The sequence below is a fragment of the Sinocyclocheilus anshuiensis genome, unplaced genomic scaffold (genome assembly GCF_001515605.1).
Source record: "Sinocyclocheilus anshuiensis isolate Anshui unplaced genomic scaffold, SAMN03320099.WGS_v1.1 scaffold1133, whole genome shotgun sequence".
Lineage (NCBI taxonomy): Eukaryota > Metazoa > Chordata > Actinopteri > Cypriniformes > Cyprinidae > Sinocyclocheilus > Sinocyclocheilus anshuiensis.
The window spans coordinates 216,266-231,536 of NW_015555792.1; the positions used below are offsets into that span (position 1 = coordinate 216,266).

The window sequence follows — 15,271 nt, forward strand, 5'->3', positions numbered from 1 at the left end:
TTCTATTCTTAGAGAAAATTAAAACCAAGTGTATTTCTGTCATTCTTTCCAAAGGTCGATCCCCACCCTCCTCAACCTTACACAAAACCAGTTTTCTATATCAACCCTATAGCAACTCCAAGGTTCCATAACACAACAGCAAAGGTGCGTTCCCAGTTCCTCAAATCTCATCAAGTGCTGCTGATTTTGTCAACACAGCCGTCTCACAAAGCATTTAAAGCATCCTAATGAAATCACGCTCCTAGTGCGCTTCATAGCTTTTCAAATAGATGAGCATCCGATATGTTTCTTCATTACACACGCTGCTTTGGATGCGTTTTGTAATAGCCTCCGAATGTTGAAATAGATGTTAGTAGTAGTATCTGCTTTGCATTCAGAACCATCTTCTCGTTTCTCATTTTATGTTTGCATCTCTGTAGATGCCTAGATTTGAATTCGCAATCAGTGTGTGTAATAATTCTAGATTCTAGAATTTTAAAGCTGTTGGTCTGTGTTGTATTTTGATCAAGGAACGGGGTTTTAGACGCTCAAGCAAATATTCCTGACAGGAAAGAGTTGAAATGTAATGGTGACTTATGAATGGAGAATTACTGAGAGTGAACTTTTATGCCCTCACTTGACCCGATGAGTTAAGACCAGACCCTCCAAACCCAGGCCAAGACTAGACCCCTCGAGACCCAAACGCACATCAGAAATCAATACAATTATTATTTTTCTCCACCATACATTTAAAACAAAGAAGTTGTCCAATTGTTTTCCAAAAACAGAAATCTTTTTCTTTTTTCTTTTTGTACATTTTTTTTATTTTACACCAAAAACGAACATAAATGAAAGCACAATGCTATCATACAAGTTTCATACATGTTTCACGAGGCTTTTTTTACTTCTTTGAACTAACAAATAAAGTACCACAGTACTTTTTGAATTTACTCTATAATAGTATCAAAGTTACTTTAAAAAGTGCATGTCGTTTCTATTTCGTCAGTGTATTTAAAAACAAAATTAAAAACCTCACCCTTTTTTCCATAACATAGACCTACAGAGAGCATGTGATGTACGAAACTTCAAAATATACTGGTACTGACCCGCCATGGAAGCAGCCCAGAAGACATGATCTCATAATGTAACATTCAAGATTGTGATGATTCACAGTTTTCCCAAGATTGTGATTCCTGTGTAAATAGATTTATGCCACCATTAAATTTCTGTTCCTCGTTAAAACATGAAAAGTCTGCGTATATGCCACTTCAGAAGCATCTTCGGTCCCACTTTATATTAGGTGGCCTTAACTACTATGTACTTACATCAAAAAAATAAGTACAATGTACTTGTGTTCAGTTGTGTTCATATTGTATTTTAAAACACTTTTGCTGCTATTCAGGTGGGATACGGGTAAGGTTAGGGACAAGTTTGGTAGGTTTAATGGTGGGTTAAGGTGTTAGAGATGGGCCAACAGTGTAATTATACATGCAGGTATTTTTAAAATACAAGTACAATGTAAAAGTATGTATGCACACAATAAGTGCATTGTATCAAATTATTAATTTAAATTGATAAAACGGATAGTTCCGGTGCTTGATTCTGATTGGCTGAGCCACGTTCGAAGCTGTTGTAAATGACTCTACAAAGTAACATACACCTTTGTTTACGTTTGTCTGTTGCTCGGCAACCACTTTGTAGCAATCACAACTGTTTCTGAGGAACTACATTGTTTGGTGGAAGAATACTGTTTTTATTAATATCATTACACTTTATTTGCTCTGTTTTATTTTGTGAAACCTTACTACGTATATGGAATAACCAGTTTATAAAAGCAATAAGCCCCGTGAAGCCGTGGTTTACAGTGAATTTATAACAGCTAAGAGAGGTTTTAGACTCCGCTTCACCTCGTACCTAACAACGCCCCTCAGCTGTTATAAATTCACTGTAAACTACGGCTTCTTGGGGCTTATTGCTTTAGTAAGTACATAGTAGTTAAGCCCACCTAATATAAATATCTTCTGTGCCATCTTGCAGCACAATGCATTCTTATCTGAAACCATAAACTGAAACCCACAGCAAAGGCAGATTGTCTTATTACCAATGCAATGAGAGCAAGACTGCAGCTCATCATTCGTTTGGAATAAGACGTGTCCAGTCAAAAATGGTTAAAGAACAACTGATGGTGGAAGTCTGTAGAGAAATCAATTAGTACTTTTGTAACTATGGTATCTTTAAATGCATGGACTTCTCAGTAAAAACAAACAACAACTTTTGTCAGTTAGCAAAAATCTTTACCCCAGTGAGAATTAGGACTCAAACCTGTTCCCCTTTGCAAATCTCACAGCTTGAAGATGTAATATAGCTGTATGCCTTTGTTTGTTTGCCGTTAGCTGTGGGTTAACCAGGAAAATACAGCCACAGAATCGGCTGAGGGTGCCGGTGAGGTACAGAACGGACACAGCGACCCCAGCAACGGCTGTCTGTGCATCGGCCAAGCGCTGCAGAACCGAGACCAGATGAGGGCCAACGTCATCAACGAGATCATGAGCACTGAGCGCCACTACATCAAGCACCTGAAGGACATCTGTGAGGTACCATGGAGCGATCACAGGGACAGTTCAGCCAAAAATCAAAATTCATGTCATCATGTGGTTCCAAACCCATAGGACGTGCGTCTTCAGTACACAAATGAAGATATCTTTAATGAAACCTGAGAGATTTCTGTCCCTCCACTGAAAGACCTTTCACCTAAAATGTTGACATTTCAAAAAGTTCATTGAGGAATCCCTTTACTTAAGGCTTTTATGATTAACGCATCAGATATGGTAAACACACTGTAACTGCTTGGCATGCAAAATAAACCTCGTTGGTTCTCACGTTAAGCAAGCATGGTTGAGCTTCTGCTTGCCATATTTGATGAGCTCTATGTGTGCGCGTTGATCAGTGTTTATGTGAAAAGCCTAAATGAAATCAGTGCATCATATAAAGTGACCGTGTCTGTTCAGAAGACTTGGATTAAATCACTCAAGGGATTATTTTGCAATGTGTTCATGAACTTTTTGAAGGTTGAATAATTAGTTAGTGGAGTGGACTTTCAATGGAAGAACAGAAAGCAAAGGCTGGAATTACGTACGTGACTGAACTGAAGGTGTTTCTGTCTGCAGGGATACTTGAGGCAGTGTCGAAAGAGGATTGACATGTTCAGTGACGACCAGTTGAAAGTGATTTTTGGAAACATCGAGGATATCTACAGATTTCAAATGGGATTTGTGCGGGACTTGGAGAAACAGTACAACATTGAGGAGCCCCATCTTAGTGAAATCGGACCGTGTTTTCTGGAACATGTGAGTACATTGCCTTATGGCTAGGTAAAAACTTCTTATTTCATATTATAGTCAATTTTAGCTGCACCTACCAGCTCCTTCATGATGAATCTAGAAAATGTCAAGACAGTCTGCGTATATTGGTTGTGTATTGATGAGTATCAGCTATTCAAACGTTTGAACTGATTCCTGAAAACCTTAAAACGCATTTGTTTGATTAAGTTCTGACCGTCTGCCATACAGCAAGACGGGTTCTGGATCTATTCAGAGTACTGCAACAACCACCTGGATGCCTGCATGGAGCTCTCCAAGCTGATGAAGGACGGCCGCTATCAGCACTTCTTCGAAGCCTGTCGCCTGCTCCAGCAGATGATCGACATCGCCATCGACGGCTTCCTCCTCACCCCTGTGCAGAAGATCTGCAAGTACCCTCTACAGCTGGCCGAGCTTCTCAAGTACACAGCACAGGACCACAGGTAACACACACACACATGCACACACACACACGCACGCAGGCACGCACGCACACACACACACACACGCGCGCACACACACGCACATGCACACACGCACACACACACACGCACGCAGGCACGCACGCACACACACACACGCACGCAGGCACGCACGCACACACACACACGCACGCAGGCACGCACGCACACACACACACGCACGCAGGCACGCACGCACACACACACACGCACACACGCGCGCACACACACGCACATGCACACACGCACACACACACACGCACGCACACACACACATGCACGCATGCCACAAAAACACTGTCTAGAGATCTGAAGCTGATGTACAGGCCAAAGCAGAACGTTACAGAAACATTCAAACAAACAGATATCTATAGCCAGGGAGATATACGACTATATAAACTATATATATATATATATATATAAACAATGGTGATACTAAGTTTGCGAACCCTTTGAAAATAATTCGATTTCAGCATCGATTATTCATTAAATGTGCTCTAAATTTGACTCAGAATTAAAGACAAAGGCAATCTGACTACACTAATGACACAGTCATGGTTGTACTTTTTACACATTTTATTATTATATACATTGAAATAAGTATAAGTAAGTGAACCCTTGAACGTAAATAACTTTAGGTCCTCCGTTAGCAGCAAAACCTCCACCCATCATTTTCCTCTAAACAAAACATTGTGCATTTTTGCAAATTACATAAAAGTTAATTTACTTACAGTCTCATGTCCTAATAGTGAAAACATGGTAACACTTTATTTCAAGGTGTCCTTGTTACACGTTACATGTACTTACTTTTATAATAACAATAAATGATGCATAGTTACATGCAAGTAACCCTAATCCTATAGTAAGTACGTGTAGTCAATTAATATTACTCAGTACTGAAATGTAGAATTACACTGTAACAAGGACACTTTAAAATAAAGTGCAACCGAAAATATTATTATATATCGAGTTGTTATATCTTGTCAATGATCACTGACTGCAATCAAAGTTTGTGTCATATTAGTTGAGATAGATTGTCTCAAGTGTCTATATATATGTGTTATATATGTATGTATTTATTTATAGTCTGTGGGTGTGTTTTGTGCTTGTTCTGGCAGTGATTACCGTTATGTGGCAGCAGCGCTCGCTGTCATGAGGAACGTCACCCAGCAAATCAACGAGCGCAAAAGAAGACTGGAGAACATTGACAAGATCGCTCAATGGCAGGCCTCGGTGCTGGACTGGGAGGTGCGTTTGAAGAATATCTGTAATAGGTTGTGCACTGCCAGTCCCAGTTTGTGTGCCCAGACTCGCGAGTGTTTTTGCTCTGGTTAGGGTGATGATATTCTACACAGAAGTTCAGAGCTGATCTACACGGGTGAGATGTCGTGGATCTATCAGCCGTATGGCCGGAGTCAGCAGAGGGTCTTCTTCCTCTTCGATCATCAGCTGGTCCTGTGCAAAAAGGTACGTGATCTTCACAAAATATTTCGTTTTCCTCAAAAAGGGGTTTGAGATGGTCAGCTAAAGGATAAAAGTGTGGGCACTGATCATAAAAATGTTCCTAGACCATATTAAATGCATAAGCATTCCTTACATTGCCGGATTTGAATCTCAAAATCTGACAATAAATTAGAAATGCATCCTAAAGTTAGAACCATCTCACAAGATGCAGGTTTTATTGAGTTCATGCAGTGTAACGGTACACAAACATGACGCTTCGGTATGGTTTCGGTACAGCACGAGGAAAAAAACGAAACATAAATTAATTTAATTTTAATTAAGCAATGGTTTACTGAACAAATTGCTCTTTCTTTAAATAAATTCAATTATAATTAAAATGTTCTTAGGGATAAAAATCAACCTCAGCTTATGGTCTCTAAACTATGGTGATTATGTAATGTGGCACTTACAGGTGCATAAAGATAATTGCAGGAGAGGTGGGATTGATGATCTGCAGAGAGCAGAGCACAGCGAGTGTTTTCAGTGTGGGATTGATCAGAGAAATGAGCCGAAAGCAGTCAAGAGCGTCCAAACGTTGAGAAATGCTCAGCTTCACTGAAACTGTGAGGCACAGACAGAGTCGTCTGTTTCATAAGTCTTCATAAGTGTTTCATAGTTCATTCAGATTGTGACAAGTCTGGCTTTGTGTTTGTTTTCAGTACACTGACAATATAATGATACACAATTACTGTCGGGGAGTTCAAAGAAAAGATACCAGTTTGATATTTTTTTAACCCAGCAAGTCTAGTGACAATAAAAGTGTCCAAACATTGTATATAAATCAAATGATTTTCTAAATCCAGATTTTTAAACCCATTTCTCAACTTTTGGACTCTCTTGACAGCTTTCTGCAATCCACTGCCACTCTGACAATCTTATTTGCATTAATATGTAGCTCGGCTCCCATACGTATGAACTGAAAATGTCACCGTTAGTCTGTATTTATTGCATTTACACACAATCGTGTCGCAAGCAAAGGCGAGTGTGATTGTGCTGTGGTCGTTAATGAGCCTCTGCATCTCTTCTCAGGACCTGATCCGTCGGGACATTCTTTACTACAAAGGGCGCATTGACATGGATCGCTATACGGTGAGAGATGCCATCGATGGACGGGACGACGACTTTAATGTCAGCGTGAAAAATGCGTTCAAGCTGCACAACAGAGACAGCGAGGAGATCCACATCTTCCTGGCCAAGAAGCCGGAGGAGAAGATCCGCTGGCTGAGGGCTTTTCACGAGGAGCGCAGGATGGTCCAGGAGGATGAAAAAATCGGTAAATTCCCATGCATTAACTGTATTATCATTGCTGCTTTAAAGGGGTTTCCGTATGTCCTCAATGCCACCAAGGTACAGTGCTTTTTCTGTGACCCTCCTCACATCTTCTGTTGCTGGTTTTGTTTAGGTTTTGAGATTTCTGAATACCAGAAACGACAGGCTGCCATGACGGTGCGTAAAGTGGCCAAACAGAAAGGTGAGGCAACAAAGCGATACCAGGTGAATTCAACATTTTTCTATTTTAACTCCTGTCTTCTTATTGAAGTTGCTTTACTCTAGTAAACTGGTGTAGACAGAGTAAACATATTCTCCTTGGGCTCATTGTTTGGGCAGTAACTATTAACTGAACGACAGTATTCAGTATTATGACAGTGAGTCGATTTGATGCTTTCAGTTTTAATAATGAGCTACGTTTTTAGAAGTGTCTCAGTTCTTTCTCAGTCCTGTTCACCTTTAAAATGAAGGTGAAAATACCCCAAATAATACTTAAATGTTTAAAGGGGTCATGGAATGTTGTTTTTATCCTCCTGCACTCTTGTGAACGATCTCATCATAAGCAGAAATGCCCTCAATTTAATCACAATTCTAATTAAAATTAGAACTATTTTTTTTTTCTCATGATACTAAAAGGAACAAATGCTCCTTTTGTGTGATTTGGACACTTTGAGTTGTGAAAATTACAGTATGTTTTTATAATGCTGTACAATATGTCCTAATATGAAGGAAAAGTTGTTTCCACACTTCATGACTCCTTTAAATACTGCTGTTCATCATGTATAATTCAACCGTGTGGATCAGGGTTATATCGTAGTTATATATTTTAAAAGGTGCTTGATCTTTACAAGTCTTTAATGAGGGAGAAATAACAGAATAAAATCATTCTGCTTTAAAGAATGAATACAATAGAATTTTCTGCCATTACAGTAAAGTATATAGAAATATATTCAAGCAGCAATATGCTGATTGATATTGATGTCTAATTTACATTTTGTAAAAATATGTAAACAGTGTAGAGATGTTCTATTCAAATGATTGCAGTGTATTTTTAGGGGCCAAGCACTGAAGGTGCGCATAGTGTCTAGGGTAAAACATTGTGAAATTTGGTCCACGGATTAAAGGACTAAGTTTGAGGTTTGCCTCCACAATTCTGTGGCTTATAACTTTTGATCCATGTGGACTGGAAACATAATGTGATTGTTTTGCTAATGATTTTACTACGACGATAATTCAAATAATTAAGATCATAACATATAGGCAAAACCACTCAGCGGCGAATAGCGAACTGTTATTATTAATTAATCTGTAAACATAGCTAATTGTATATGGACGATACACTTAAAAATCACATCAGTTGCATAAAACTGGATTAGAGGCATCTGTAGTCCGTAATGAACTGAATCATCTGCACTTTTTTCCTTTTTTGTGCACATATTCACTTCTGTCTGTACACCTTTTTCAGCGTATAGCACCACCTATTGGTCAAATGTTATAAGTTATTCTACTCATGTCAGTTAAACCGATATTTCCTAATATTCTCTGCATCACATAAAATGTTCATGTAATGGACCTCCTGTGTTTGTGCTTGGCCCCTTAATATCTGCTTTCAGTTATTTATATTTCTTTTTTCATGAAGATATAGTGAATGCACATTTGATTTATAGTGAATACTTCATATATTATCGGTGAATATTTTGGTGTCATATTTACACTCTGTTGTGAATCCTCAATGCTTCACTGACAAACGGTGAAGTGTGTTCTTGAATATGCAGATTCATTGATAGATATCATCTTGAGAAAGAGGGCCATGTTATATGGACATGGTATGAAATATGATAAAGGTATTCTCATGAGCGCGTAAAGTAGAATTAGTTTTTCTACAAAATGCCATGGCAGTGAATTTGAAATGCAACTATAGTAAAACAATTAAGAAAAAAATCCAAACCTAAGAATACTGTTAAAATCAGTCAAACCAGACTCTATTATCTGTAGATATTTAATGAGATTGTTGATCTGAAAACTAGAATTCATTATTTACTCACATTGCTATAGCCGTATGAATGTCTATCTTTTTCAGAAGATAAAAGGAGAAATGAGCTTGTGGTTGTCCATATACACTCTAAAAAAATGCTGGTTTAAATATAACCCAGCGCTGGGTTAAAAAGGGACAAACCCAGCTATTGGGTTGTTTTGACCCAGCTGTTGGGTTGTTTTGACCCAGCTATTGGGTTGTTTTGACCCAGCTGTTGGGTTGTTTTGACCCAGCTATTGGGTAACTGATATTCCCAGAATTCCCTGCATGACACTCCACATCTGAAAATATTTTGTTTAAATAATCATGTTTTTTTTTAAAGTTTTTGTGATTAGTTATGTATATTTGGGCTTTATGTTACATCATCTGTTGTTTAATGAAAGTTAAATGCATTATTTAAGTATCATGTGTGTTACCATGATGATGTTTTGTGTTTGCATGAATGACTCTGTGCACCTTCTATATATTAGTATATACTTCTGCTTGTGGCGAAGCTACTTGTGATGAGCTTTGATTCTTTATGTGGCTTTCTCTTTTACCACCTGCATTATTATGGTGGTTGTCAGTATGTTAAAGGTACAAAACAGATTTTAATAGCAGTGTGCATTGTTGAATTTACTGGTTTACATTAAAATTTTCTTGTTTGTAAATTACAGTTTTATACTGTAACATTTACAGTTTTTGGCCGTAAATGTGTTTACAGTTTTTCTGTATTTTTTACAAAATTATTCTGGCAACCACAGCTGCCAAAATTATTTTGTAAAATCTACAGAATTTTTTTTACAGTATTTAACCCAGCATTTTTTAGAGTGTATGTGCTGTAGAAACAAGAGAGCAACTCTTGAATTGCAGCTTTAAATCTCACAACTGTGACCCTAATTATTTATTACTTAACTTACTTGTCACATTTCTTGTCATTGTGTCTTAAAATATTATAGATAATACTATTTGTTAAGGCAACAGCTGATAGAGAATGATGTTAATTCTATGTTCAGTTCATAAGCCTATCTGTGTCATACTGCTGTAGAACAGGGTGAGTAAATATTGACTGAATTATTATCCCTTTAAGTTGCTCAGAAACTCAACTCTGAAGCAATAAAACAGATTGTGTTTCAAAATGCCATGTTTTTTTTTTTTTGCTAGAAAACCAACTGCCTAATTATAGCTGTATATATGTTTCTATTTATATTGGTTTCGCTTATATCATGTAGTTGGAAAAACTAAATATATTTAGTATTGCTTAGAATCATGGTATGTATGACTATAGCTCATACTTAATTTTATCATGACTATGGTAAATTCTGCCAGAATATCATAGTTAATACAGTTCTACACAGTTATATATGATACACAGTGGCCCCGAAATGTATTTGGACACTTAATGACTCAAACACCAGTAAGTTGCTGAGAAAATCACTTATTTGTAGGTTTGATACTTTGTATCTAAATCCGTTCAGACTTTGAGTACGACTTTTTGGGGCCACTGTATATACAGTATATATGTGTGTATATGTCTGTAAAAAAAATTATAACTTGGTATTATCCAATTTGTCATCAAAGCAGTTTTTGAAACAGTGACTGTATTGACTCTGGTATTAATGTGGAAACTGTGGCTGGTTACCATGGTGCATTTTAAGGGATGTGCTGTATGCCGTGAAGCATGATTCATCATAGCTGTGCACCGATTCTGTTGCTGTGAGCATTGACCCTCTCTGCCTCTCTGCTCCTGTCTCAAACGTCTCATGTCTCTGTCTTCTGATGGGAGCAGGTGTGAGCCAGAGCAGGTGCGTCTCCCCGGTGGACCCCTCGTCTCACGGACCCCTCATGCTCTCCGATGACACTCTACAGTCAGACCTAGTCGAATTCCACGTCTCCAAATCAGGACAATCTCCATTCTGGCAAAACCTTAATAAGCTGACGTCGTTAAAAAATGGTAAAAAATAGTTGACTCTGTGTCTGAATGCTCCCAGCAATGACGTTCAAGCTCAAGTGTATTTATTATGGACCTTAAAAACACCATGAACCTCCATCTGGATATCACTGACAATCACGAGGCTGATGCGATCATACCCGGATGCTCACATGTGTCATGCACTATTACTGTATCTCCACTTTGAAGGCCAAATTCAGTCGAACTGACCAGCATAGGGTGCTCTTTGGCCTGCTGTGACAATGACGGCCATCAAATTGATATGTGTCTCAAAGGTTCAAAGACATGAAGAGCATCCACATGAGGAAACTCGTGCCGTACACTACAAATTAAGACGTGGAGTGTGAGATTGTAAGCTTTACACACAATTAACAATCAAATCGTCTAAACAGGGTGTTGCTTTCTAATCCACAGAGGTGATTTTGTCAATCTGAGGAACACAGACTTTGACAACATGATTATTCCTAGTATTAGTGAACAAGATTTGTCACAATCTCGTATCATGCTCTCCTCAATCAATCACACACGTTGTATATTGACTGAAGTCATTTCATATGATAAATATAGATGTTTTTGTATGTCTATAAAAGGTAAAGTAGATTTTTGAATTTGCCTCCAAAGGGGGTTATTTTTGATTGTATTATATGATTACATAAGTACTCCGTAGTAAGCACACTGAAACATTCATATGCTTTGTATTTGAGTTTGGTTGTTGTTCATTTGTAATAGATACACTAAATACTATTTATTGTAGTTAATGGCAAATAATGAGCAGGTGTAATGCACAGAACTCCTGGGCCATGAAATATATATGTAAACGAAGACAACTGACATCCTGAAATTAATGATCATATTTGTTCAGCATCTTTTCTGAATCTTTCATCAGGTTTAAAGCTCCCCATGAATGAAATTTAAAAATAGCCTACACCTGCATTCATTTATTGGTGATTGATGAATTAGCAGGTTACATTTGGCACAGTGCAAAGTAGACAATGTAAGAACACACGGGATGTGAAAATTGGTTTGTAGGATATGAGCTCATGTCTACAGATACACCTAAGCAGTTATGTGATTAACTCATAACTATATAATCTAATCTATTGGTGTTCAGTAATAATGCACTTCCTTAGTTACTTTCTTATAAATGTTTAGTATGAATTTACATTTTGCCGGCTGTAATGATGTGCTATGTTTTAAAGTAAAGAGTGAAAATAAACTTGTACTTTCTGTTGTTTTCATTTAAATGACTAAGCCACTGTAAAATACTACATACAGGTATCATGAGACAAGTTCAGGTATTGCTTAGAAATATCTTGTTCTGAATAAAATTGGAAAGGTCTTTTCTCACACACATGACACAAAAAAGCCAAACGAATCACTGATGAAATGACCTTTGAACATTCTCATGTCAGAAATAAAAGTAAAAAAAAAACAAGAATTAGCCACAGTTATGATGCTCAACTAAAGTAAAATTATTTGCAGTTATTTGTATGTTTGAATTTGATCAAGGTCAACAGCAAAACCACTGGTAAATAAAGTGATATTAAACACATAAAAGTATATTTGCATTATTTAACATTCTTTATTGGTTTACATAAAATACAATGTTTGCATTGAACTGTGTGTTTTATGTATTTACAGAAATACATTAAAAAAAAGTGAGATGAGTAAAGAGCATCTGTTGCAGAAATCAGCATCTGGTGCTTAATTTAAGTAGCACATGCAGCAACGTATAGAGCTTACAGTTTGAGTGTATGACTCATATGGCTATGAGTGTAATTTAACAAATGGTTTAACAAACAGGTTTTACACTTTTTTTTTCTTATCCTAAAGGAAACCATCCGTCCATCCAATTAAGCTTTGGAAGGAAACTCAATTTCTCAGGCAACTTTCTCCACCTGGGAGATATAATCCAGCCAGCACATCGTAGGTCCTCCCTCTTCCCGGTTGAACATGCCCAGAACACTTCCCCAGAAGATATCAGATCCTGTCCAAATGCCTCAACCACTTCAACTGGCTCCTTTTGATGTGGAGGAACAAGGGGCTCTACTCTGAGCCCCTCTCAGATGCACAAGCTTCTCAACCCTGAGGTTAGCACTGACGGATGAAAACTCACTGGGAACAAGCTTGACTTACTACCAAGAATGCAGACACAGCTCTCACACTTGTTGTATAGGGATCGAAAGGCATGCACAAGTGGCAGCAGTACACCACACTCCCATAATGACCTCCACAAGACACACTGGATAACGCAGTTGTAAGTCACAAAGCACATTCAGACTGGATAAGGAAATGGAATCAGTGCAATTGAGGATTGGCCACTCTGGCGTAGGTTTTCCCAGGCCGGCTGAGAAGTGTGATTCCTCGATAATTGGAACACACCCTCCAGTCTCCTCATCTGCTGACAAGGATGAGAAGGAGCTGCAGCAGATGCCATCAGCTTAGGGGAAGCTTTGGTCTACACTAGGGCTGCCCCCTAATAGTTGACGAGAAGACGTTTGAAATGTCGCCACAATAACAGACCAGTGGATAAAACTCTCTGACGTATTTTAAAGATTCTATGCCACGAACTTTAAATATTTCACATACTTTTGAAAATCCAGCATTTAGTTGATCCTGATAAGCGCTTGTCATCACAGTTGTAAACACGACGGCTTTCTTCTTTCGTGAGGGGGTTTGGCGTCGGCACGGCATCTTTGTTTCCAGGAGGAATGTTAAAGAGCACGACACGCACGTCTCCCGGAAATCCTGTATAATTCAACCAATCTGATGACGACTTCGAAACTCCTGAAGTGTTTCCACTTTTGTGTGCCATATGCATCAGACGTTCAGCCAGCGGTCTGTGAGAGTGACGTCTGAAGCTGAGACTAAGGGCAGCCCTAGTCTACACAACCTGGAGCTCTGAGAAACTTCTGGGCCAGAAGCAAATTCAGGCACAGCTTCCATAGTCATAGGCATGGATTGCAAGCCAAGCTGTGGAAATGGGAGTCCCTGGTAGATCAGGAGAGTGCTAACATCCCAGCAGGACCATGGTGGCTCCAGAAGGTCGAGGAATCTGGATGGGACAGGGTAATAAGCTAGTGGGGAGCAGGTAAGAAAATAAATTGGGGTGGAGACAGTGGTGTGTTAAATCAAGAAATAGCTGGGTGACAATGTGCTGTCATTCTGAGAGACCCATGGGTAAACCAATCCCAAAAGGGTTTCTTCTTTTGTCTGATGGCCTCTGTCACCACCAGTGTCTAATAGAATTTTTTGGCGTTGGCACCACAACAGCCATCAACAACCTTCCAGCCACAGCTCGATGTCAAAACTGAAGGCTTTGAACAGGTCCCACTCAGACTCTCCAGCCTCCTTCGGGATAAAAGTATAGCTGTTCCAATGTCAAATTTAAGTTAAAGATTTTCTAATCCTCTGGTGGTGATCAGCTAACAAAAAAGCTCAAAGCAGCAGGGGACGTTGAAGGGTGGACGTAACACTGGTTGAGGGCATCTTCAACATACTCCTCCATGGCCTTCTGTTTAGGAATGAATATTGTGGATATATGTGACCCTTGGGCAATGGTGCACCCAGACAGAGGCAAGGTGGTAATTTGGCAGCACGGCCAGGATAACTTTAGACATTCAGGAGGGCCCAGTACTCAACAGAGATGGTGGTTTTGACTTCACTCGACGAGCTCTTGACTGAAGTGGTACAGACTTGTAATGAAGGAACAAAGTGAGAGGCTTCCGAGGAGATTCTTTGCAGCAGGTGGAGACAAGTATTAAACATGTCTGACCCCAGGCCTGAATTTCACCTATATCCCAGGATATCTGAGACAAGTGTTCCTGGAGTGTTCCATCCTAGGAAGATATCGGCAGTAGAGCCCTCCAGAACCAGAAGTGAAGTTTCCTCTGAGCGTGTGAATCCAGAATGAAGATTAACTTTGTCCATTTGATGAGTGATGCCCCTGCCTAGAGTTCTTCCCATTATGGAGTTAGTGTTGAGCAGGGATTGGCAAGGGGATCACCCCGGATGGGGAGCCGGTGGTGGAGAAGAAGCTCCATGCCAAGCCTGAGGCGACAACGAATTTGACTGCAAGAGAGTGGGACGCACTAACGATTACCGCAATAATATTCAATTGAGTATGAATTACTGAGAGGGCTTAAATAACACTCACCGCGGTACAAGGAGGTATGACTGGACATTCAGGAACGAGGTGACCGCCTACTCCACAGTAGAGACGAAACTGAAGTCTGTGTCAGTGTTGCCAACTTAGCAATTATGTTGCTAAATTTAGCAACTTTTCAGACTACCCTAGCAACTTTTCTTCCAAAAGAGCTTGGCCTCAAATTTAGCTTTTTTTTTTTATTTATTTGGCAACTTTTAGCAACTTTTGATAAGTGACTCAGACAATAAAAAGGCACAAATTTTCCATCCAAATTACACAAAAAGAAGAAAACCAAATATGCCTAGCAGTACAAACATCACATGAATTGAGTTAGCTGCTATTTGCAACTTTTCAATTTAATAGTAATAATAATAATAATTGAATAGTTTAATAATTGTTTAATTGTTAATTTATGATACACTTTGTTAGTAGCTTCTAGCTTGTACCTGCAATTGTTGATCAGTTAGTACACTATAAGAAAAATGGAAAAGATACTAGTAATTTTCCAGGACATTATCCATTATCCATTGTAACACAGTAACCCAAAAACACAATGCGTAATTTAAAATGCAGGTAAAAAAAACAATA

General features: G+C 38.8%; 1 protein-coding gene across 4 annotated transcripts in view; it reads left to right on the forward strand.

Annotated features, from left to right (window-relative positions):
* LOC107674882 (uncharacterized) overlaps positions 1-12,059 on the forward strand; it is a 33,953-nt gene extending 21,894 nt beyond the window's left edge. For 2 of the 4 annotated variants that reach the window (XM_016469020.1, XM_016469022.1), the window contains 8 exons: positions 2,373-2,573; positions 3,147-3,326; positions 3,549-3,781; positions 4,918-5,047; positions 5,135-5,266; positions 6,332-6,575; positions 6,705-6,773; positions 10,375-12,059. In XM_016469020.1, the coding sequence (XP_016324506.1) occupies positions 2,373-2,573; positions 3,147-3,326; positions 3,549-3,781; positions 4,918-5,047; positions 5,135-5,266; positions 6,332-6,575; positions 6,705-6,773; positions 10,375-10,550 (1,365 nt within the window). In that variant the 3' untranslated portion in view covers positions 10,551-12,059. Of the gene's footprint in view, positions 1-54; positions 145-2,372; positions 2,574-3,146; positions 3,327-3,548; positions 3,782-4,917; positions 5,048-5,134; positions 5,267-6,331; positions 6,576-6,704; positions 6,797-10,374 lie in introns of all 4 variants that reach the window. The other 2 variants (XM_016469019.1, XM_016469021.1) reach the window with 2 other exon arrangements.
* The last annotated feature ends 3,212 nt before the right edge of the window (positions 12,060-15,271 follow it).